Source organism: Budorcas taxicolor, chromosome X, assembly GCF_023091745.1.
Source record: "Budorcas taxicolor isolate Tak-1 chromosome X, Takin1.1, whole genome shotgun sequence".
In the NCBI taxonomy this organism is placed as follows: domain Eukaryota; kingdom Metazoa; phylum Chordata; class Mammalia; order Artiodactyla; family Bovidae; genus Budorcas; species Budorcas taxicolor.
In genome coordinates this window covers 16,748,396-16,774,314 of record NC_068935.1, presented here as the reverse complement: position 1 = coordinate 16,774,314, position 25,919 = coordinate 16,748,396, and the positions used below count along the sequence as shown (strand labels likewise).

At 36.6% G+C, this 25,919-nt stretch overlaps 1 protein-coding gene across 1 annotated transcript in view; it reads right to left on the bottom strand.

The window, feature by feature from the left end:
- Positions 1-25,919, bottom strand: part of COL4A5 (collagen type IV alpha 5 chain) — a 247,659-nt gene that overhangs the window by 68,474 nt on the left and 153,266 nt on the right. Inside the window, exons 18-28 of the mRNA XM_052662831.1 lie at positions 24,391-24,432; positions 22,273-22,405; positions 13,726-13,899; positions 13,344-13,427; positions 8,498-8,590; positions 5,951-6,021; positions 5,468-5,659; positions 4,498-4,666; positions 2,448-2,540; positions 2,254-2,358; positions 855-952 (exon numbers count right to left, since the gene is read on the bottom strand). Of these exons, the coding sequence (XP_052518791.1) occupies positions 855-952; positions 2,254-2,358; positions 2,448-2,540; positions 4,498-4,666; positions 5,468-5,659; positions 5,951-6,021; positions 8,498-8,590; positions 13,344-13,427; positions 13,726-13,899; positions 22,273-22,405; positions 24,391-24,432 (1,254 nt within the window). The remainder of the gene's footprint in view (positions 1-854; positions 953-2,253; positions 2,359-2,447; positions 2,541-4,497; positions 4,667-5,467; positions 5,660-5,950; positions 6,022-8,497; positions 8,591-13,343; positions 13,428-13,725; positions 13,900-22,272; positions 22,406-24,390; positions 24,433-25,919) is intronic.

Below are 25,919 nucleotides of genomic sequence, written 5' to 3'. Positions count from 1 at the left end.
CAGAGGGAAAAAGTATGAGAAGTGCTTGACATGATGTGTGTGTGTGTGTGTGTGTGTGTGTGTGTGTGTTTATTAGTCACTTAGTCATGTTCAACTCTTTGTGATCCCAAGGACTGTAGCACGCCAGACTCCTCTGTCCATGGGATTTTTCCAGGCAAAAATACTGGAGTGGGTTGCCATTCCCTTCTCCAGGGGATCTTCCCGACCCAGGGATCAAACTCAGGTCTCTTACATTGCAAGCAGTTTCTTTACTGCTTGAGCCACCAGTGAAGCCCACTTGTGATATTCAACACCATTTCAACCAACCACCATACAGACATGGGCAGAGATTAAGTGGAATAGCGATACTATGGAAAAGCACAGAGGAAGCTGACGACTGTATTCTCTCATTCTCATCAAATAACCAGTCATTCCAAAACAGGTTCAGAATTTTTTTTAAATTTTGCTTCAAATTCGACCTCTTGGACTATTAAAAAAGTGTTTGGAGTTAAATATTTTTAAATAAAAATACAGTAAGTTAAGTTCTATTTATATAGTAAAGACTTGGGATGATGTCTAAGTCAAAATAAAGAAGGCTAAGGGAAGGAAAGGCTTCCCTGGTGGCTCAGAAGGTAATGAATCCACCTGCAATGCAGGAGATGTGGGTTCGATGCCTGGGTTGGGAAGATCCCCTGGAGGAGGGCATGGCAACCCACTCCAGTATTCTTGCCTGGAGAATCCCATATACAGAGGAGCCTGGTGGGCTACAGTCCATGGGGTTGCAAAGAATCGGACACAACCAAGCGACTAAGCACAACACAAGAAAGGTAGGGGAAATAGAAAAAGAAAAAAGAAGGAAGTAAAATGTCTCAGACCTTTGGTCCTGGAAAGCCTGGTGGCCCAGAAGGACCTTCAAGACCGATTCTTCCAGGTGATCCAGGTGCTCCTGGAGGTCCTGGAATTCCAGGAAAACCTGTAAATTAGAAGTCATTAGAAGTCAATCCCCAAAGAGAAGACACTGTAAGAAAGATACCCAAACTCCTAAACCCACATTTCACCCTATTATATCATGCTTAGTGACTAGAGTAAGATGTTAGAAGCACAATGACATTCTAGATGACTCCAGACCAAGCCTTATAAATACCTGATATTCTCTCTCAGTCACTTTGTGGTCCTATTATTTTCATACAAGGCTAAATAGCATTTGTGGCTAATGCTTTTCTAAAAGAAAGTAAAAGCTATTACCAATGAGATAGAAGAACTAAACTTAATAAATCAATTCCATGCAAAAATGCAGAGAAACTTTTATTCTGCTTATATCTGGATATAGTATGATAAAAGGCCTACCACATAATTCTGGAAATGAGCTAAAAACAATGGTAGATGTTATACACATCAGTTTAGTTCAGTTGCTCAGTCGTGTCTGACTCTTTACGACCCCATGAACTGCAGCACGCCAGGCCTCCCTGTCGATCACCAACATACATCTGACTCTTCTGAAGTCATTTAGTATAAATGATTAAGGACATGTTTAAGTTTAAGCACTGTTCTCAGATTAAGACACACACTTGCCATTCATGAGAAAAAGTTCTGTGAAGAATAAAGCAGAACTGAAGCAACAGTCCTAAAAGTTTCAGTGAATCATGAGACTATGACTTAAGGATAAAACATTACTTGGATGAATGTGTGTAATAAATCTGTTTTCTGTTTAATATAATCCATTCATTTAACAAATATCTACTGAGTGCTTACTATATGCCAAAAACTCTTTTGAGTACTTAAAATATAATGGTGAACACAAAAGACACATTACTGTGATTTTTAAAGTTTATATATCATTTTTGCACATCTAGGATTTATATGTTTTCTTGTCTGGAAAGTTTTAGATAAAGACAACAAAACTATGGCACACACATTCTGTGACTTTTCATTTAAAACTATTTATTACACAAAGGGTTTTCCTTAATGGCTCAGCAGATAAGAGAATCTGCCTGCAGTGCAGGAAACATGCATTTAATCCCTGGTTGGGAATATCCCCTGGACGAGGAAATGGCAACCCACTCCAGTATTCTTGCCTGAAAAATTCCATGGACACAGGAGCCTGGTGGGTTACAGTCCAAACGGTAGTAAAGAGTCAGACATGACTGAGCACTGAGCAAACTACACATAGAAAAAGTTAAAACTAATATATTTTATCTATTGTGTAAATTATATCACAGAATAATATCACTTTAAGCAGTTAACCTACCTTGGCTGCTACCCAGTCCTACATACCTTTGGGACCAGGTGGTCCAGGAAGCCCGATTCCAGGGATACCCGGTTCGCCTTTACTACCAGGTATTCCTGGCAAGCCTGGCTGGCCTGGGAGTCCAGGTTCACCTATGGAGAAACAGGCGGGTTTTTTGGAAGTAGCCAAAGAAAGAAGCCAACAAATGTTGAGGACATGGTCAAATAAATTCCTCACATACCTGGAAGACCTACTTCACCATCTCTGCCTGGGTGGCCAGGCAGGCCAGGCTTCCCTGGTTGGGTTATGGTCTGACCTGGATCACCTTTAGGACCTATGTGGGAATTAATAGTGAATAGGAAGTGTTCACTTGACTAAAGACCTCCGTTAATTAAAACAAAAAAATATTTATAATCTTTTGAAAATGCAAACTAATAAAAATCCAAGAGAAAAACAATCTTATATATATTTTCAAGGAAGATACTAAACAGAAGAATGAAATTTCAAAGAGAAAAGTATATTACAGTTTTAAGAATTTTCATGAAGATAGCATCTATAAATATATTAGGCATCTATAAAAATATTTTCTAAATGCAGCTCAAAAGAAAAATATTTATTTTTGGTTAACTACGGGTACTTTAAGGTTTTATGCGTGCAAAGTCCAAGTACACATACTACTCATTAATTGAAATAAGACTTTGAAAAAGGTTGAGGATAAAGATGGATTTCTTAATCATGGCATAAAAAGCACTAACCATGAGAGAAAAGTGTGATAAATTTGGCTACACTCAAATTTATTTCTGTTCATTAAACACACCATAAAGAGAGTGAAAAGGGCAAGCCACAGTGAATGAAGATTTTGCAAAATAAATATCTAAGAAAGAACTAATACACAGAATACACACACACACACTCTCCCCTCCAAATCAGTAAGAAAAACAATCCAAAAGAAAAAATGGTAAAAACACTTGAATATAAATGTCACAAATGGAAAATTCAAATGGTCAACAAACATTTGAAAATGTTAATGTTTGAACTTTATGTTAATGGAATCATGGGGTAAGCATTCTTCATGTTAACTTTGTGTATGGATATTGCATATTCATTTTTATTCATTTATATATCAGAGAAATATAAAATAAAACTGCCACCCTATATATCACACTCAACAGACAGGCAAAAGTGTAAAAGTGGCAATACAAAATGTTTTTGAAGATACAGACCAACAACAAATCTCTAATACTGCTGGTGGGAGTATGAATTGATACAACTGCTTTGGACATGGTTTGGAATTGTCTAATAAAACTGAAGATGTATTTATTCTATGCCTCAAAAATGCAAATCTTAAATATATACCCTAACCCAGTGACTGGCAATTGTTTTCTGCAAAGGACTAGACAGCATATACTTAAGGCTTTGTGGGCCACATGGTCTCTGTAGCAACAACTCAACTCTACAGCAGTAGTGCAAAAGCAAGCATAACAATAGTGAATGGGTGTGAATCTGTTCAAATAAAACTTTCATTTATGACAACATGTGGAGGGCCAGATTTGATTTATGAACTGTAGTTTGCTGATCCTTGCCACAGAGTACAAGAATATATAAGAGAACGCACATAGAAGCATTATAATAACAGGCCTGAACTATAAATAATCCAAGTGTCCATTAACAATAGAATGCATAAATCAATGGTGACACACACACAGTGGGATACTGTACAGCAATAAAAATGCTATATCCATATACAAAGTTAACATAAAGAATACTTAACCTATGATTAACATAAAGTTCAAAAAGAAGCATAAAGTACTTTATTTAGGAATACATATCTAGGTGATTAAACTATTTATGGAAGAAAATTATGCAAAAGTGAAGGCAGTGTTTACCTCTTGAGAAATGGATGATTTTTATCAGGAAAAGACAGAGAGGGGAGCATAGGTTTCCAGAATACTGGCAATGTATGTTTCTTGGCACATGGGATAGTTACGTGTGTGTTTCTATTATAATTATTTGTTAAACTTTGCATTATGTATCATGCACTTAAAAACAACAACAGTAACAATAAATACAGTCAGAGAAACTTTAAAGAGAAGGCCTTCTTAAAACATACACACACACGCACACACATGCACATACACGTTTATGTTTCCTTGCTAAGGAGATCTGGAAAGCCCAGATATAAATAGCCAGGGGAAAACACCTCTCATGAAAGGAACCCCAAATGGTCAAAAGATAATGCATTTCTGTTTTTAAGGACCAAACTAAAAATGAAACCACCATAGCAAACTCACCTGGTATTCCTGGTTGGCCTGGATTTCCTGCCACACCTTGTATGCCTTTTTCACCTACTGGACCTGGAGGGCCAAAACCAACAGGGCCCATAGGCCCCCTATTTCCTGGGAGACCTGGCAAACCTGGGTTCCCAGGGGGACCTCTTTCACCCTTAAAAGCCATTCCACCCTGAAAGGGAAAAGTTTAATATAGAAATACATAGATATAACAGCTATCTGTAGGTTGGTATTACTTAGTACAGTTAAAGAAATGATACAGCCATAATAGTTCTTCTTAAAAACTGAGTGTGTGTTACTATGGGATGGTATATGTGAGCACTCTATTTATACATTATTTCATTCAACAAATATTTTTTGAGTTCCTACTATGTGCCAGGAACTGGTGATAGAGCAAAGAATATAAATAAACTAAAGTCTCTACGTTCATGAAGCTTACATTCTAGTGTAAGTCAAGAAGTTTACAGGCTAGTTAACATTTTATAAAGTATCACTTTCTACCTAAATATCCTAGGCTGTGTCTTGTGCACAAAATAAGACTCTACTCATTTATGTTCAATCTTTAGGCTCCATGGCACATTTAACACAGCCATCTACTCACACTAATCTCTAAGCTTACTATATATAAACCAAATTAGACTTTTGTTGTCAGATCTAAACAGAAACAGACAAGGCTATGTGGGATAAGAAAACGGGAAACTTACACTGCTCTACAGGCATCTTAACCTTCTGCCTACTTGGTCATAGCAAACAGTATTCAACATAATAGTGGGTTAAGCAGAAAGAATTAACAAAACCACTTAGAGAAAAGAATTATAAAGAAACTCTACATAGTCAATAACAATGTGCCATTAGTACATATAATCACATTCTTTTAAGCATTGATCAGATGTTCATCTCAGCAACAGGCCCATCCTAGAAAACATCACTAACAATTTGACACCACAAAATCAAGAATATCAAACCAACTTACAGGTTCTCCTTTGGGGCCAGGAAGTCCTGGCAATCCATCCTGTCCAGGGGTGCCAGGTAAACCAGGAAGCCCTGGAACTCCAGGGGAACCCAAATCTCCTTTGTCACCCTTCATTCCTGGAAATGTGAGGATGTCACCGGGTTCACCTTTAGGTCCAGGAAAGCCTGGAGTACCTGGAGCTCCTGGTATGCCCTGAAGGGTTAAAAAAGAAAGAAAAGAGGAAAAAAAGAAGAGAGAGAAGAAGAAAATCAGTTTCTTTCTTTTTTTCTAATATGTTCTCCAGTTTATCCAATCAACCTGCCCAATAACATTTAGTGTACAAAGCTATGAGTCAAATGAGACATATGAGCCAGCAAGAGTAAAAGAATCAAATAAATCATAATATAAAAACTAAATTTCCTTTATATATATCCACAAGTGAAAACTCAAGGTGTAAATGGGTTTCTTCTACTTCTTTTGCTCTATAATATACTCAACACTTACTGTTAATCCTTTGGGACCAGTAGCACCAGCATGTCCTTTTTCGCCCTTCTGTCCAGGGAAACCAAGAGATCCTAATACATACACACACACACACACACACACACACACACACACACACACACACAGAGAGAGAGAGAGAGAGAGAGAGAGAGAGAGAGAGAGAGAGAGAGAGAGAGAGAGAAGAGAGTCAAATGAGCTTTGGGCTTGAAATTTTGATAAAGCTTATATAAACATCAGCAAGTCAGGAAGTCAAGTCTTTAAGAATATCATTCAATCTCATTTGACAAGTCACATGCTGATTTCTCTATTTTATGTTTTCAAGATACAGAGATCACCCTTTCTTTTAGGTAAATCTAAACTTTCATGGTATATACAACATTGTATCCTTCAGTTCAGTTCAGTTCAGTCGCTCAGTAGTGTCCGACTCTTTGCGACCCCATGAATCGCAGCACACCAGGCCTCCCTGTCCATTACCAACTACCGGAGCTCACTCAGACTCACGCCCATCGAGTACGTGATGCCATCCAGCCATCTCATCCTCTGTCGTCCCCTTCTCCTCCTGCCCCCAATCCCTCCCAGCATCAGGGTCTTTTCCAATGAGTCAACTCTTCATATCAGATGGCCAAAGTATTGGAGTTTCAGCTTCAGCATCAGTCCTTCCAATGAACACCCAGGACTGATCTCCTTTAGGATGGACTGGTTGGATCTCCTTGCAGTCCAAGGGACTCTCAAGAGTCTTCTCCAACACCACAGTTCAAAAGCATCAATTCTTCAGTGCTCAGCTTTCTTCACAGTCCAACTCTCACATCCACACATGACCATTGGAAAAACCATAGCCTTGACTAGACGGACCTTTGTTGGCAAAGTAATATCTCTGCTTTTCAATATAGTATATAGGTTGGTCGTAACTTTCCTTCAAAGGAGTAAACGTCTTTTAAAACTTCATGGCTGCAATCACCATCTGCAGTGTATTTCCAGTTCCAAAGTGTTTCAAAGTTTGTAGCTACCAAGTACTATGCATAGAAGTACTCGGCTTCTATAAGCATCCCATTGTCAAAGGCAGAACGAGATAAGGACAAAGTCTGCATATTTTTCTCTGTTCTTACTTGGACAATTTTCCTAGATTCCTACTAGTTCTTAATTTGGTTTATCACTCCCTAAAATTTATTTTATGAAAAAGCATTGGTGCTCAAAGACTAGAGGAAATATTACTAAAGCAGTATTTTCAAAATGGGTCCCTGAAACAGATGCGTTTGCACCACCTGGGTACTGGCTAGAAATGCTAATTCTTGGGCCCTGCATCTCAGGTCTATTGAATTAGAAATTTGGGGGGTGGGACCCAGCAATACAGATTTTAACAAGCCCTCCAAATAATTCTGATGCCCTCCCAAGTTTGAAAATCACTAGACCAGAAGTACAAGGCTAGATGATGAACTTCCAGGGGCAGCTATTAGACTTGCTGAAAACCTATTTCCAAACACCAAATGAAATGGTTCATCAGGGAGATACACTAGACATAAAGGTAAGAGATCTGGTGTCTATTCTCAGCCCTGACTGACTCAGACATAACGTGTGATTTCAAGAGAATATTGGAGTATTCCAAGAGGCAGCTAAGTGAAAGTGTTGTGGGTCTGATGGATGTCAAATACAGTTCTGCTTGGAAATGGATAAGGAGGAGTTATATATAGAAAGAGGAAGACAAATATCATATGATACTGCTTACATGTGGAATCTAAAAAAAAGGGAACAAATGAACTTATCTACAAAATAGAAGTAGAGTCACAGATGTAGAAGACAAATTTATGGCTACCTGGGAGTAAGTGGGGGATAAATTGGGAGACTGGGATTGACACATACACACCACTATACATAAAATAGATAATTTATTAATAAGGACCTTCTGCATAGCACAGGGAACTCTACTCAATACTTTGTAATGTCTTATATGGGAAAAGAATCTAAAAAAGGGTGTTATATGTATATGTGTCTGATTTATTTTGCACTGCAGAAATTAACACATTATAAATTAACAGCACTCCAATGAAAATTACAAAAAAAAAAGAGGAACAGTTTTTAATTTTTAACTTTTAAAAATTAAAATAAATAAAGAGGAATATTGGCAGTTGATTTCCAAAATCTAGTAAAAGCCCCATTTCTCAATGACAACATATGATACATCCCAAAGACTAGAATCTGCCACTGGAAATGATATTCAGGGGTCAAGCATTATGAACATTTTCCCCAGTTTTCTGGAATAAAAAAGTCTGACTCTGTTTAAGTTATTTTCTTTACCATATGGAAAATAAGGAAAATATTTTTCCTGGAATAATATTGTTGAAATGCTTTAATAGAAAATGTGGGTAGCTTCAGGTACAGAAAGCAAGAACATAATTTATTTCATAGCAGATACTGATATTTCATATTCAATTATTTATGAATATGAATGACTAGCTATAAAAGGAGAAACTGGCATCATTCTAAAACTATAAGCTCACTAATATCTAGCCAGAAATATTTTAAAGGTTGCCCCAAGGCAGAATGCTTTACCTGGGGGACCTGGAAGACCTGGCAAACCAGGCTGACCTGGAGGCCCTGAAACACCAGTTCCAATACAGTTGAAGCAGGTGTCACCTTTGTCACCTAGAGAAAAACATAATAAAAAAACAAATTTTACTTCAATGGTTACATATATCTTCTTTAGACAAGTTCTAAAGAACTTAGCAGGGATTCCCAGGGGGACCTATGGTAAAGAATACCCCAGCCAATGCAGGACAAGCCAGTTCAATCCCTGGGTTGGGAAGATCCCCTGGAAGAGAAAACGGCAACCCACTCCAGTATTCTTGCCTGGAAAATCTCATGGACAGAGAAGATGGCAGGCTACAGTCCATGGGGTTGCAAAAAGTTGGACATGACTGAGTGACTGAACACAAGGAAGTTTGCACTAAAGGACAATATTCCCATGCAACAGTGTAGTTAGAGAAGCTTATATTTAGAATCAAATCATTTGATATATATTTACTGAGAACCTACTATGTGCCAAGCACTACTCAAGGAGTCTATAATACATGATGAACAAAACAGACAAAATCCATACGTTCATGGTGTTCACATTCTACCATTGGCTGAGTAAGTGAAACTGGATATACTTAGGGATGGGTGGCAGATGGCAATTTTGAATAAGATAGTCAGGATAGAAATCATTGAGAAGATGACATATGATAAAAATAAAAACTTAAAGGACATGGCATGTGTGCAACAACTGCAGAGCAGTCTAGGCAGAAAGAGTAGCTATGTCTAGCACACAGAAGGAATATCAAGGAGAAGAGATTACTGGAATAGAGTGAGGAAGGGAAACCAGCTCAGACCATTAACAGGGTATAACAAGTGGTATATCATAAAATATCCTATAGGCCACTGTGAAGACTGTGGCTTTTACTGTGAGTAAAATAAGAATCTAGGAGAAGAAATTCAACAGAAAATCAACATGATATGACGAGTTTTAAAAGGAGGACTCTGGTTGCTATGTCAAGAGTGTGATCTAAGTACAAGGATGGAAACAGATTAACTATATTAAGTGGCTACGGCTGAAGTGATCTAGGAGAGATGGCAGCTCATCCCAGAGTGACGGCAGTGAACACGACGAGTATTGGTTAGATTCTGGACATATCTGAAGGTAGAGCAAATGGGGTTTTCTCATGGATCACATATAGAATGCAAAAGAAGGGGGAAATCAGAGATGACATCAATATACATCAAAAATCAAAAAAGAAAAACAATAAAGCTTTTAGAAGAAAACATACAGGAATATCATCAGGTCCTTGGGGTAAGCAAAGATTTCTAAAATAGAACAGAAACAGCACTAATCATAAAAGAGGACGTTTATCATTTGATTTCTGTTAATTAACAACCTCTCTTCAAGAAAAGACATGAGTAAAAAATCAAGTCACAGAATGGGAGAATATATTTGTGATACATATATCCAACAACCCAATTAAACACAGAAAAAAATAAGTACTTTACAAAGAGAATGTACAAACTATACAAGCGGCTCAGCATCAATAATTGTGAGAGAAATGGAAACTAAATTCTCTTTGTCAAATGGTTTGGTGATATCTATGGAATCAAAATCTATACCTATCCTATATCCCAGCAATTCTATCACAAGGTTTACACAACACGAATGAATGCTTATATCCTATAATACATACATATATATATATGTATATACACACACATATATGTATGTATGACATTATATATATATGAATGATCATAGCAGCTTTATTCATAACATCCCCAGATCAAATGTTCATGAACATTAGAATGGATATTTAGGAATATTTAATTGATATAATATTAAGCAAAACAAACCAGATAAAATATTAAGACATAAAAGGGCCTATATGATTCCATTTCTACAAAGTTCAAGGCAAACTGATAGAGGACAAAACAGTGGTTACCTTTGCGAGTGCTGATTAGGATGCACAAGAGAGTCTTCTAGAATCCTGGTTAAGTTCTATATTTTGATTTAGATAGCAGTTACATATGAGATGATAGATACACATATAGAGATACACATATAGAGACAGAGTATATATAGGGAGAGACATATCTATATAGATAAAGACATATCGTGTGTGTGTGTGTGTGTGTGTGTGTGTGTATAGGGAGAGACATATCTATATAGATAAAGACATATCGTGTGTGTGTGTGTGTGTGTGTGTATAGGGAGAGACATATCTATATAGATAAAGACATATCGTGTGTGTGTGTGTGTGTGTGTGTGTGTGTGTATAGGGAGAGACATATCTATATAGATAAAGACATATCGTGTGTGTGTGTGTGTGTGTGTGTGTGTGTGTGTATAGGGAGAGACATATCTATATAGATAAAGACATATCGTGTGTGTGTGTGTGTGTGTGTGTGTGTGTGTGTATAGGGAGAGACATATCTATATAGATAAAGACATGTCGTGTGTGTGTGTGTGTGTGTGTGTGTGTGTATAGGGAGAGACATATCTATATAGATAAAGACATATCGTGTGTGTGTGTGTGTGTGTGTGTGTGTGTATAGGGAGAGACATATCTATATAGATAAAGACATATCGTGTGTGTGTGTGTGTGTGTGTGTGTGTATAGGGAGAGACATATCTATATAGATAAAGACATATCGTGTGTGTGTGTGTGTGTGTGTGTGTGTGTGTGTATAGGGAGAGACATATCTATATAGATAAAGACATATCGTGTGTGTGTGTGTGTGTGTGTGAGTGTGTATAGGGAGAGACATATCTATATAGATAAAGACATATCGTGTGTGTGTGTGTGTGTGTGTGTGTGTGTATAGGGAGAGACATATCTATATAGATAAAGACATATCGTGTGTGTGTGTGTGTGTGTGTGTATAGGGAGAGACATATCTATATAGATAAAGACATATCGTGTGTGTGTGTGTGTGTGTGTGTGTGTGTAGCTCATTTGGTAAAGAGTCTGCCTGCAATTCAGGAGACCTGGGTTCGATCCCTGGGTCAGGAGGATTCCCTGGAGAAGGAAATGGCAACCCATGCCAGTATTCTTGCCTGGAGAAAGCCATGGACAGAGGAGCCTGGTGGGCTACAGTTCGTGGGGTCACAAAGAGTTGGACACGACTGAGCAAATAACATTTTCACTTTCAACACTTTCTGCATAAAAGATAAAATCATCACAGTGTCTTACGAAGTCCAGTATGATCTGCCACAGACTGCCCCCTCCCTCAAATTATATTACATCATATTCTACGGTTCTCCTCCCAGCCTGCCATGCACCTGGCCTATGCTCACTCTCCTCCAGTCACAATGGCTCTCTTTCACATATATGCCAGGGAGGAAGGAATACAAACAGAGCATGTAATTTATTGAAAACCAAGTGAATAAACTATTTAAAGAATGCAAAAATCAAGTAAAATAAGGACTGAGACAATATTTGAATTGGCAGTGAATAATCCCATGGACAGAGGAGCCTGGTGGGCTATAGCCCATACAGTTGCAATACTGAAGTGACTTAACACACACAGGCTACTGGTGACTTTGACAAAAACAGCATCTATGGAGTGATGCGAGTGTGTGTGGGGGGCGAGTCCTGATTGGAGTATGTTTAACAGAAAACGATGGGCTTTCCTGAAAGCTCAGCTTTTACAGAATCTGCCTGCAACACAGGAGACCCTGGTTCAATTCCTGGGTCAGGAAGATCCACTGGAGGAGGGATAGGCTACCCACTCCAGTATTCTTGGGCTTCCCTGGTGGCTCAGCTGGTAAAGAATCCACCTGCAATGTGGGAGACCTGGGTTCAATCCCTGGGCTGAGAAAATCCCCTGGAGAAGGGAAAGGCTACCCTCTCCAGTATTTTTACCTGGAGAATTAAGTCGGACACGACTAAGAGACTTTCATTTCATTAACAGAAAATGAGAGGAGAGGAGAGTTATCTAGAGACAGTGAGTAGAAAATTATTGAAGAGTTTTGATGCAAGTGAGAGAATAGGAATAGAGTAGTATCTAGCACCTGAAGTGAGATAATGACAAGATATTTTTTAGATGGGTAAACAAATGCATATTTGTATATTGCTAGGAATGATCCACTGAAAGGGGAAAATTGATGATATGGGAGAGACAAGAATTTCTCAAATGAATCTTTGAGGGAAACAAGAGGAAATGGAATCTATTGTACAAAGAAGTGTTTTAGATAGGAGCAGTAACAATGATCAGCAGGAGGCAGAATAAATGTGGTGGCGGTGGCAATTTGTGAAAGTTCTCTTGTTATTGCTTCACCTGGTCTGTGGAGGAGGAAGCTAAGTCAGAATCATAAAATAAGAATAGAAGAGGATGTGTTACAAGTTTGAAAAGGGAAAACCAGGTGCAGGCTCAGAAGAGGTGGTAATTTGGAATTTGTTGTTGTTCAGTCACTTAGCCGTGCCCAACTCTTAGCTACCCCATGGACTGCAGCATGCCAGGCTTTCCTGTCCTTCACTATTTCCCACAATTATTGAATTACCAGGGCTATGTTTTGGTTCCAATGGCAGTAGGGGAGGGCAAAGAAGTCAAAAGTTTACGCATGGGATTGACTACAATGATTGATCATGTAATTTAAGCTGGGTTAAGAGATAAGAAAAGACTTCAAAAGGCTGAGGGATAACAAAGGTTGGCAGGTTTCACTGAGTTTGAAGTAAGGTTGGAGTCAGGTTATTAGAGATAGTGAGCTAGATGGATAGGATATAGTGGTCAGGAAATCAAAATTTTGAAGTGTTCACTATTGGTAATGTATGGTCTTGGGGTCTGACCATGGAAGTGAGTGGCTGAGGAAGGGTGAAGGATATAGGGAATTTTGCTGATGACTTGAAAAAATGAAGGAATATGGGGATCAAACCTTTCATTCCTTGTTCTCCTTGGAGTCCTCTATCACCTGGAGATCCTGGAGGGCCAGGAGGGCCTGCTTCACATATCTTATCACCTGAGATCAGATAAAGCAATAATAGCAAGCCAATTGTAAAATATCCAGAAGCCTCAACAAAAAGAAAGTCTGATAGGCTACGGAAAAAAAGATTTATTTTCAGTTGTTTCTATAATATTAATGACAATTTGAAGAACAAATTGAAATATCAAATAATCACCATAAATCAAAAGTAGAAGCAGCAGAAGACTCTCTTAGTTATCAGAAATACAAGAATGATGCAAACCATCAGATTCACTTATAAATGAAGATAAAATAAATACAACAGAACTTAATAGGAGAAAATTATATAGCTTACTAGGAGGGATGTGAGGGCCGGGAGGGCCAGGGGGGCCAGGAGGGCCAGGAGCCCCAGGCTGTCCATCAAGTCCAGGAGATCCAGGAATGGAAATTCCAGGTGGACCTTCATCACCTTTCTGACCCCTTTCCCCAGGAAAGCCAGGGGGTCCAGGAGGACCTATAACTGCAGGTCCTAAGATAAAAACAAATACCCATTAAAGTGATCAAAATGATCTTATTTTAGACATATTACTTTGGGTCTCAATGAGACATTAAGTAATGATAAAATCTTCCTTTAATGTATAATATCAGTTATGTTCTTATTTTTTCTATGAGACTCAACATGTAGAGAAAAGATGGAAAGTCCCAATAATGTAAGTACCAGTTTGAATATAAGAAAGAATAAAGTAGTTTTATTACACTTGGAAGGCTTTCCTAGTGGCTCAGGTGGTAAAAAAAAAAAAAAAAAAAAATTCTGTCCACAATGTGGGAGACCCAGGTTTGATCCCTGGGTCGGGAAGATCTCCTGGAAAAGGAAATGGCAATCTACTCCAGCATTCTTGCCTGGAGAATCTGACGAACAGAGGAGCCTGGAGGGCTTCAGTCATGGGGTTGCAAAGAGTTGGACAGGACTGAGCAACTAACACTCACATTACTTTTGGAAACATACTAGTAACTAACTCTCTACACGTTCACACTACAACCTCTTAATCTCTGAAATACTAGAAAGCCGCTGACAGGAGAAGAGGCATCTCAAAGTTTTCAGGTAAACATGGCTCTGTTTCTGGACATTCTTCTGTTCTGCTGTCTCTTCTGCACTACTAACACATTTTTTCATTACTACAGCTTTATAATATTTTCAAAACTGGCAAGGAAAATATACTCATCTTTGTTCTTTTTAAAACCATCTTTGTTCTTTTTAAAACCATCTTCACTACACTTACAAATTTATTCTTCCAAATAAATTTCAGAACCAGCTTATCAGTTACATTTTTAAAAATCACTGGAATTTTGAATTAGATTAATTTGAATTTAAAGATTAAATTTTGGTAGAATCACCTGTATATAATACTGAATTCCCACATCAAGTAATAATTATATATATCTTTCCATTTATTTATTTTATATTATTTAATAATATTTTACAAAGTTATGCAAAGAGATCTTACACATTTTTGTTAGGTTTATTCATGGGTAAATTTGATTGCTAATGTGAATTTTATTGTTGTTACTATTGTTAACTGATTTTTCCCCCTCTTGTATGTTTAATTATTTTCTTGCTGGCTTAGAGCAAATTACTTAAATTCGCAACTCATATTTGGCTACCTTGCAAACATTAAGTTCTGATAATTCGTCATTTGATTCTTTTAGGTGCTCCGAGTAGATAATCACATGGCTTGTGAACAACCAAAATGTGGGTTTTGTTTTCTATCCATATACCTTTTTTTTCTTCCAGACTTAGTGCACTGGCTGGGATCTTTAGTATAAGAACAAATAGCATTGGTGACGTTGGTGACCATCTTCATTCTTGACTTGAACGGGAATACTCCTGATGTTTCACCACAAAGTATATTTCCTGCAGAGTCCTGTACTTCCTGTATGAAGTAGACTGCTTCATCAAATTGAGATAGTTCCCTTCCAACCTTAGTTTAAGAATTTTTTTCCTTTTAAAAATAAATAGGTATTAAATTTTTACTTTTTCTTTTTATCTATTGTCCTATTCCTTTTTAATATGTCAATGTAGTCAATTAAAGTAATGTTGAACCATCCTTGTAATCTTAGGGTAAATACTATTCAGTCACAAATACATTATTTAATATACTTCTGAATTGATAATATTTAAGATTGTTACTCCTACATTCATAAATCATATTGAACTATAGTTATTTCCTGTGTATCTCCTTGGTGGTTTGGTATCAATTGTTAAATTGAATTTCCTTTTTTTAAAAAAAAATGTTCTGAAACAGTTTTTAAACTGAGAACTGCCTGCTCAGGAACTTGGTAAAATTCATTCATAAAATCCACCCATAAAACCAATACTTTTTCAGGGAGACCTTTAACCTTCCAAAATCTTCTACGGCAATTGATCTACTTAGGTGTCCTACTTTCTCAGGGAAATTTTTATTAAATTATGTTTTCTGTTTCATGAAGAATGTATATTTCATGTAGAATTTCAAAAATGTTGACAATTTTATAGTTTTCTTAGAATTCAAGAATTTTAAATGTATTTTATGGTATCTTTTTTTCTTTACTGATTTTGAGTCTTTTCCTGCCTTTATCTTGATCTTACTTTATTTTTACCTTTATCAAGTTTTCCATCTATTTTGTTTATGCTACTGTTTTAAAATTTTTATTGGCATATAGTTGACTTACAATGTTGTGTTAGTTTCTGGTATACAGCAAAGTCAGTTATACATAAACATATATCCACTCTTTTTTAGGTTATTTTTCCATATGAGTAGAGTTCCCTGTTATACAGTAGGTTCTTACTAGTTATCTATTTTTATATGTGTGTGTGCATGCATGCATGCGCCACATCTCTCAGTTGTGACCAACTCTTTGAGATGCCATGGACTGTAGCCTGCCAGGCTCCTCTGTCCATACATAGCAGTGTGCATATATCAATCCCAATCTTCCAATCCTGCCCCCCCATATCCATGAGTTTGCTTTCTACATCTGTACTTCTATTTCTGTTTTGTAGATAAGTTCATTTGTACTTTTTTTTTTTTTTTTAGATTCCACATATAAGCAGTATCACATGATATCTTTCTCTGACTTCACTTAGTATGACAATATCTAGGTCCATCCATGTTGCTTCAAATAGCCTGTGCTTGTTTTATTTCTTACTATTTTTACAACTTAGCTCATTTAAGTTTAGAAAGTAAAAGTGAAGCCGCTCAGTCGTGTCCAACTCTTTGCGACCCCGTGGACTGTAGCCCTCCAGGCTCCTTCGTCCATGGGATTCTCCAGGCAAGAATACTGGAGTGGGTTGCCATTTCCTTCTCCAGGGGATCTTCCCGACCCAGGGATCGAACCCAGGTCTCCCACATTGCAGGCAAACGCTTTACCTTCTGAGCCACCAGGAAGCCATCTCTAATTTTGTGATCAATTAAGTGTAAGACTTTGGGCTATATTTAATGAATTTTGATATGAAATTGTTTAGCATTTAGTAGTTCATCACCTCCATTTCCGGAGAAGGCAATGGCACCCTACTCCAGTACTCTTGCCTGGAAAATCCCATGAACGGAGGAGCCTGGTAGGCTGCAGCCCATGCGGTCGCTAAGAGTCGGACACAACTGAGCGACTTCACTTTCACTTTTCACTTTCATGCATTGGAGAGGAAATGGCAACCCACTCCAGTGTTCTTGCCTGGAGAATCTCAGGGACGGGGGAGCCTGGTGGGCTGCCGTCTATGGGGTTGCACAGAGTCAGACACGACTGAAGTGACTTAGCAGCAGCAGCGGCATCTCCATTTCTGTTTATCTTCTTTACCTATAGAGCTATTTACAAATGTGTACTTTAATATAAAAATATTTGGTGGTTTTTGTTGTTAATTTCTAACTTCATTTTACTGTGGTCACAGAGTATGGCCTGCATACATATATATTTTTAATTTATTTTTTATTGAAGGATAATTGCTTTACAGAATTTTGCTGTTTTCTGTCAAACCTCAACATGAATCAGCCATAGGTATACATATATCCCCTCCCTCTTGAAACTCCCTCCCATCTCCCTCCCCATCCCACCCCTCTAGGTTGATTCAGAGCCCCTGTTTGAGTTTCCTGAGCCATACAGCAAGTTCCCGTTGGCAATCTATTTTACATATAGTAACCTAAGTTTCCATGTTACTCTTTCCATACATCTCACCCTCTCCTCCCCTCTCCCCATGTCCATAAGTCTATTCTCTATGTCTGTTTCTCCATTGCTGCCCTGTAAATAAATTCTTCAGTACCATTTTTCTAGATTCCATATATGTGTGTTAGAATATGGTATTCATCTTTCTCTTTCTGACTCATTTCACTCTGTATAATAGGTTCTAGGTTCATCCATCTCATTAGAACTGACTCAAATGGGTTCCTTTTTATGGCTGAGTAATATTCCATTGTGTATATGTACCACAACTTCTTTATCCATTCACCTGTCGATGAACATCTAGGTTGCTTCCATGTTCTGAAAGTCATGTTCTCAGTCGTGTCCAACACTTTGCGACCCCATGGACTGTAGCCCACCAGGCTCCATCCATGGGATTCTCCAGGCAAGAATAGTGGAGTGGGTTGCCACTTCCTTCCCCAGGGGATCTTCCTGACCCAGGGATTGAACCCAGGTCTCCCACATTACAGGCAGATGCTTTAACCTCTGAGCCGCCAGGGAAGCTTCCATGTTCTAGCTACTGTAAATAGTGCTGCAATGAGCAAGGGGATACGTGTGTCTCTTTCAATTTGGGTTTCCTCAGGATATATGCCCAGGAGTGGAATTGCTGGGTCATATGGTGGTTTTATTCCTAGTTTTTTAAGGAGTCTCCATACTGTCTTCCATAGTGGCTGTATCAATTTACATTCCCACCAACAGTGCAAGAGGGTTCCCTTTTCTGCACACCCTCTCCAGCATTTATTGTTTGTAGACTTTTTGATGAGGGTCATTCTGACCAGTGTGAGGTTATATCTCATTGTGGTTTTGATTTGCATTTCTCTAATAATGAGCGATGTTGAGCATCTTTTCATGTGTTTGTTAGCCATCTGTATGTCATCTTTGGAGAAATGTCTGTTTAGGTCTTTTCCCCACTTTTAGATTGGGTTGTTTCTTTTTCTGGTATTGAGTTGCATGAGCTGCTTATATATTTTGGAAATGAATCCTTTGTCATTTGTTTCATTTGCTATTATTTTCTCCCATTCTGAGGGTTTTCTTTTCACCTTGCTTATAGTTTCCTTTGCTGTGCAAAAGCTTTTAAGTGTAATCAGGTCCCACTTGTTTACTTTTGTTTTTATTTCCATTACTCTAAGAGGTGGGTCATAGAGGATCTTGCTTTATGTCATCAAGTGTTCTGCCTATGTTTTCCTCTAAGAGTTTTATAGTTTCTGGTCTTACATTTATGTGTTTAATCCATGTTGAGTTTAACTTTATGTATTGTATTAGGAAGTGTTCTAATTTCATTCTTTTACATGTAGCTTTCCACTTTTCCCAGCACCATTTATTGAAGAAGCTGTCTTTGCCCCATTGTATATTCTTGCTTCCTTTGTCAAAAATAAGGTACCCACAGGTGCATGGGTTTATTTCTGGGCTTTCTATCTTGTTCCATTGGTCTATATTTCTGTTTTTGTGCCACTACCATACTGTCTTGATGACTGTAGCTTTGTGTGCAGGCTATGTTGTGTGCTAAGTTGCTTTAGTCGTGTCCGACTCTTTGTGACCCCATGGACTGTAGCCCACCAGGCTCCTATGTCTGTGGGATTCTCCAGGCAAGAATACTGGAGTGGGTTCCTCCTCCAGGGGAGGAAATGCTACCAAAAAGAAAGCTGGTTTAGCAATTCTAATACAGTATGAAATAGAATTAAATGCAAAAATTCATTACCAACAGGTATTTCATATGGATAAATAGACAAATTATATCACAATGATATAAAAGTCATGAAACTTACTCATCTAAAAATATAACCTGAAGTCAGGAAGCTTGATTCCTCTAGCTCCATTCTTCTTTCTCAAGATTGCTTTGGCTATTTGGGGTCTTTTGTGTTTCCATATGAATTGTGAAAGTTTTTGTTCTAGTTCTGTGAAAAATGCCACTGGTAATTTGATAGGGATTGCATTTGGTACTGTAGTCATTTTCACAATATTGATTCTTCCTACCCAGGAACTTGGAATATCCCTCCATCTGTTTATGTCACCTTTGATTTCTTTCATTAGTGTCTTATAATTTTCTGTGTACAGTTCTTCCGTCTCCTTAAGTAAGTTTATTCCTAGATATTTAATTCTTTTCGTTGCAATGGTGAATGGGATTGATTCCTTAATTGCTCTTTCTGATTTTTCATTGTTATTATATAGAAATGCAAGTGATTTCTGTGTATTGATTTTGTATTCTGCAACTTTGCTAAATTCACTGATTAGCTCTAGCAATTTTCTGATAATATCTTTAGGGTTTTCTATGTACAGTATCCTGCATACACTTTTAAAAGATTTTTTCTGGTCTAGTAGAGTCAATTTCTTGACTACACAATTTCAAAGCTACACACCACAAATACTTCATGTGTGTTTGAAATGAATGTACATTCTCTGCTGCACAAAATTTTTCTCTCTCTCTCAAAACTACAGCTTGGGTTACTCAAATCATTTATATCCATATTTATATTTCACTTCCTTGATATACTGGGGAATTTCCAATTTATCCCTTGTAGTTTATCAGTTTTCACTTTACATATTCAAAGCTATAATTTTAGATGAGTAAGTTTCATGACTTTTATATCATTTGTGGTATAATTTGTCTATTTATCCATATGATATATCTGTTTATAATGCATTTTTGCATTTAATTCTATTTCATACTATATTAGAATTGCTAAACCAGCTTTTTTTTGGTAGCATTTGCTTAACATTTTCTCATTGCTTAATTTTCATATTTTCTACATTATTTTACTTTAGATATGTCTACCGTGCACAGCATTTAGATTTTATTCCAATTTTATTTTAGCTTTTGTTTATTAATCAGTGTTAAGTCCTTTCATATTTACTCAAGTTACTGATTTGTTTTTAACTTCTTCTTGTCAGTTTATGTTTTTCTATTTATTCAGGTTTATCTGTGTCTGTTTTGTCCCAAACTTAACTTATATTACAAAGGTCAAGATTTTGGTCATCTTTCTTCAACAAGTAAGTAATATATATTATTTTAATTCTTTTCTAGTGGTTACTATTAAAATGTTTAACCTAGGGACTAAAATCTGTATTTTTGGAAAACCTTATATAATTAATAGTATTTATATTCTCTCCCTCTAACAAGACAATAAACCATAAAATTCACTTCCCCATTCTCTCTGTACCTTTACATTCTATGTTAGTAGTATCTACAATTATACTTCCATATTGTTAGTTAAAATATTTGTTATTTTTTATGATCAATACTTATTTATACTTAAAATACTTTATTAATATCTTTCTTAACCATTCTTTCTTCTATGTTACCCACCCCTACTCCCAACTTCATCCTGAATTCATTTCCTTCTTCTTGGAGTAAAAGCTCCAGTAACTATTTCAGAGATCTGGAGGTCCTCATCTTCACCTTAGGATGACAGTTTGATGTAATATAGGATCTCAAATTCATAGTTATTTTTCCTTATTACTTTGAAAATTTGCCCCATTATCTTCATCTGACTCTCACTGCTTTGCAAGTGATCTGCTTTGGGTCTCAGACAGTTTTTAAGAACTTCTTTTTATCCTTAAATTCTAAAATGTCCTTACAATGTGTTTAGGTATATATTCTGTATTAATTTTGTATTATTATTATTACTTTTGTTTTGTAATTCATAAGCCTTTTTACAGGGAAATATGCCTTTTTTAAATAGCTAGAAGTTTTAACCATTAATTTTTCAAATATTGCTTCTTGTCCTATTCTCTTTTTCAACTCCTTCATGTTGGATTTTGGGACATCTAGGTTTATCCTTTGTGTGTCTTACATTTTATTTCATACTATCTAACACTTTAAATTTTTTGCTATATCCCTGGAGAATTCCTTATCTGAATTTGCCAGACACAGTTACGTCTTTAGTCCACTACCTTGAAGACAGAAATCCAAAGGGTATACTTTGACAAAATGGGACCCACAATTTCTCCTCTTTCTTCTTGGCAGAAACACTGAGCATCACTCATCTCATCATGTTAACATTTCATTAGGCAAATATTTTTTTATGGAAAAGTAACCATAATTTATTAAATACCTATGTGTGACAGATACTGTACCAGTTTTTTTTTCAAATTTTACATGAGAGGTATGCTATCACCTCATTTCAGAGAACATCCAAATAAACATGCTAAACAAGGGCACTGCTCAATTAGCAGCCAAATTAGAAGTGCTCTACTGTACTGTGTATCTGCAATAAGGAAGTGATATAAAATTAGTACTGAGCTCCAAGATTTTACTGCACAGCAAAATCACCATGGGGATTTCTAGGTAAATGTTTCTGGAATTCTAAGTGGATAGTGCTGTTCACTACATAAAAATACAGTAAATCTTACATAACTAGGCATCATTAGTACAATGTTTCCTACCATAACAGCATGAAAGGTACAATGATGAATATTTGGGTCACAGTAATGTTTGGTGTAATTTATTAATAACAAAAGATAGAAATGGTATTTTTTATTGTAAGACAACTCTATTCAAGTAATTCTGATTTTTTTAAAGTATATATTAGGAACTTGGAAAGGTTATAGTAAGAGCTGAGGAGTTCCTGTCAATTAAAAAATACTGATGTCTGCTAGTGCCATGCTCACCCTGGAACTAGTATGATAATACTGTATACATGGATTAGTAAAGATACTATAAACACAAGGGTATTAAGTATAGTACAGTCTCATTTACCTGGAGGTCCAGGAAGGCCTGGTGGACCTTGTATCCCAGGAAATCCTCGATCTCCTTTATCTCCAGGCAAGCCAGGTAACCCAATGTTTCCTTTTTCTCCTACAGTTACACCAGTCCCAGGCCTAGGTATTACCTTTTTTATGAAAGAAAAAATAAAGGAATTCAAAGAGGAAGAGACTTGTTTTTCTGAAAATAACCTGGTAGGTCCATATGATTACAATGCATCATTTTCACAAAGTGTTCAGATGCAAAATCATCAAGACCACCTTACACAGATTGTGAGCAGCACGCTTCAACAGATTAGAAAATGTCCAATGTCAGTATCAATATTACCATCCACTTGAGCCCCAGGCTTACAGAGTTAGAATTATGTTTGATGTCTCTTATCATTCACATTCAATTCACTCCAATCACCTAAGCCTTATAATTCTTTGTTTAAAAAGTCTCTCCAATTTGTCCCCTTCTTTCTTGTGACAGCTTCTATCCTTACCTCACACTTGGACTAACAGAAACAACTCTGAGATTTTCCCTTTAAATACAAATCTACTACTAGGATACACTTCCTCAAAAAGGAATTTTTCTGTGTTACGTTTCCTGTTAGACCACTCATAATTGTTCATTACTTCTTACTGTATGTCACTTTATAGCCTTGACTCTAAACATACTTCTCACTCCCAATACCTCTCTCGTCTGTTTCACGTCCTGTTAGTTCCAGCAATGACTTTTTAGGAGAGCGAAGTCTGATTGTAACCACTTCATGCATCTTGCACATTCCTGCTTTTTCCTTTGAATGTGCCATTCTAAATATCTATAATGCCTTCCCATAATCTTTCTCTTTGCCAACTCATATTTTTTTCTTAAAAAGAAAAAGAAAAGTCATTCTTCCAGGAGGGCTTTATTAGTTAAAATCAACTAGCTAATAATTCCCTATCTTCTTAGAACCTCATGCCTAAAGAATTTTATATTAAATAATCTAATATGAAGAGGTTAACTTCATAGAGTTATAAAGGTAAAGTAAGCTTTAGATTTAAGCAACTATCAGTCTGAGATAGAAATTATCACCTACTGGTAATATTCATCCTGGCTCTTTTGGATACAAGAAATATTCAGACAAATGGACATTTGTGGGACCTAGAATTGGGATAGTAGTTCAAAGGGGAAGTGAGCTATTGAACAGGACATACTCTTAAAATTTCCATTTCTTCTGATGCTCATCAAAATTGTATCATCTCATTTTTTAGAAAAATTATTTGTTAGAAAAGTAAAATTCTGATTTTAAAATGAAAGCAAATAAAAACTGTCTTAAGATCTTCTTTAAATATAATACACCCTCATCATTGGATTTGGTAAAGTACCAAGTATCAATATTTAAGACTCACTATGGACAAAAATAATTAAATAAACATTATTCAAATGTCTTATCATATAGGGTTTATGGCACTTGCCCCTTTGCAACTTTAGTGAAGTCTAAAGCCAGGAGTCTTAGCAAATTTCAATGAAAGGAAAACCAATATCAACTGCAACAGAGATATTTTATTCTTAATAAGAATGAAAACATATGTGACTAGAATTTCATGGTAAATACAAATATGACAGAAAAGTTGTAAAGCCTTCAAGTATTCTTTTATAGAGTAGTTTCCTGCATTTGTTATGAAGAGCCCCTAAAAGCACACACTCCGGGAAGAAAGAGGTGTGAATCAGACAATTACAAATTGAGAAAAGCTATTAAGACCAAATCCATCTTTCTTCTGAGCCCTGCAGGGGGAAGGACCAATCCCTAGTTCCCCAACAGTTTCATTTTTTGAACCTTTGTAAGCAACACTTGCACCACCTGCTGGTTACTTAAGAAATGATTTGGCAATCATTATGCAAAAAAACCTAATACCATAATTTTGGAGCTTTATTATGGAGAAATAATACACAGGCAGACCAATACGAAGACTCCGAGGTCAACCTCACTGAAGTTTTAGATGTAAAGACTTTTAAGACAGGAGGAGTTGATAAAGACTTGGAATTTTGTGTTCTATGAGGAAAAGGTATGGAGTATATAATTAAGACACAAAATTTTAAATGCACTGATAAATTTAATAAATAAAAACTGAAAGAAAAAAAACTTACAAGTCCAGGAGGCCCAGGTGGGCCAGTGTCACCTTTTTGACCCTGTTCAACACAATTATACAACAGATTAGTAAAAATCACATGAAACCATCAATTTCCTCAAAAATATAACTGATAAGTTTCATAAAGACCCAGAAATACACAATAAAAAATATCAAAGAGAAATACAAAATGAGTTAATAAAATACTACTTAGCTAAGCCTAGGAAAACCTGTGCTGTTATGTCAGATTTACAAGCTATATGATGCTGACCAGATCAACTAACTTATTTGCCTTATATATAGACCAGACTTCTAAGGTATTTCTAGTGGTAACATAGAGAAGACACTGAATTAAAAAATTGGTATTACTAGAATCAGCTAAAAATCTTTACCCTTTTCTTACATTTAGCCATGTCTTTTTCAAAAAACTTGTCAGGGTCATAAATTTAGTGTCATTTCCATTAGTGACAGATATTTTAAAGCTGATGGAGTTAACTATCACCAGGAATAGCTAATAAATCATAATTGGTTTGTGACTTTGCTCTTAGAATCTACTGAAAGACAAATTCAGACAAAGCTGTTACCCTTAACCAGCAGATACAACAGGTGAAGATCACAGTATTCAACTGTTACTCCACTGGCCAAGACCCGAGAATAGGTGTACCTCTCACACCTCTACTCTCATTTTAGACTTATTCATAGAAACCTTTTGTCTATCTATAAGCTTCTTTTAGTTTAAGGAGATACTCTGTCCTATAACTTCACATACAACTAGAAAAACAAAATTTTATTCTTTGAGTATTTATTATCTTCCTTTATTCTAGCTGTGCCTCTTAAGCCAGTCTAGAATTTGGATCTAGTTTAGAGATAAAATCATCATTAAAACATGTACCCTCTGGGTACATTCAAGTTTCTCACATGTTCCTGTCCCTGCAAAACAAAGCTTTTAATAGAAAGCAATTAAAGACCAGAGAGATTAGAAAAATGGATGTTTTGTGATCTGCTATAAATACGGGAATTTGGGGCTTCATATATTTTTTTTTCAAAGTCACTTTTAAAATAGGGAACTAAATAAATGACTTCAGTCAGGCTCCATGGCCAAATGAAAAAACAACAGCCAACAACAACAATAACAAAAAACAACAACAAGGAATTAGCCACAGGCTTCCAGACAATAATTGCCTAGAGAATGGAAATGTTTAGTGGCAACATTCTAAATTCACAGCTATAAGCCTTTTTTAATATGAGGGCCTCACTAAAATAGTGCTGAATCTTCTTTCTGGAGAACAAAAGTTTTGCCGATACATGCTCAAAGTAAAGGCATCAGCTTTTAACAATGGAAATGCTAAAGTTAAACAATTCTCCATGTGTTTCTATCAGATGGACTGTGATTTAGGATAGTGAATGAAAATTTAGGGAATTGGTATAAGAGAAAAGGGAATAACATCAAAAGATGGATAAAGAAGGTGTAGTTTGAATACAAAAGCTAGTTACTTAGAAATTTTTCATTTATAACTGGGATGAAAAGAATTGTGCTAATCAGAATAA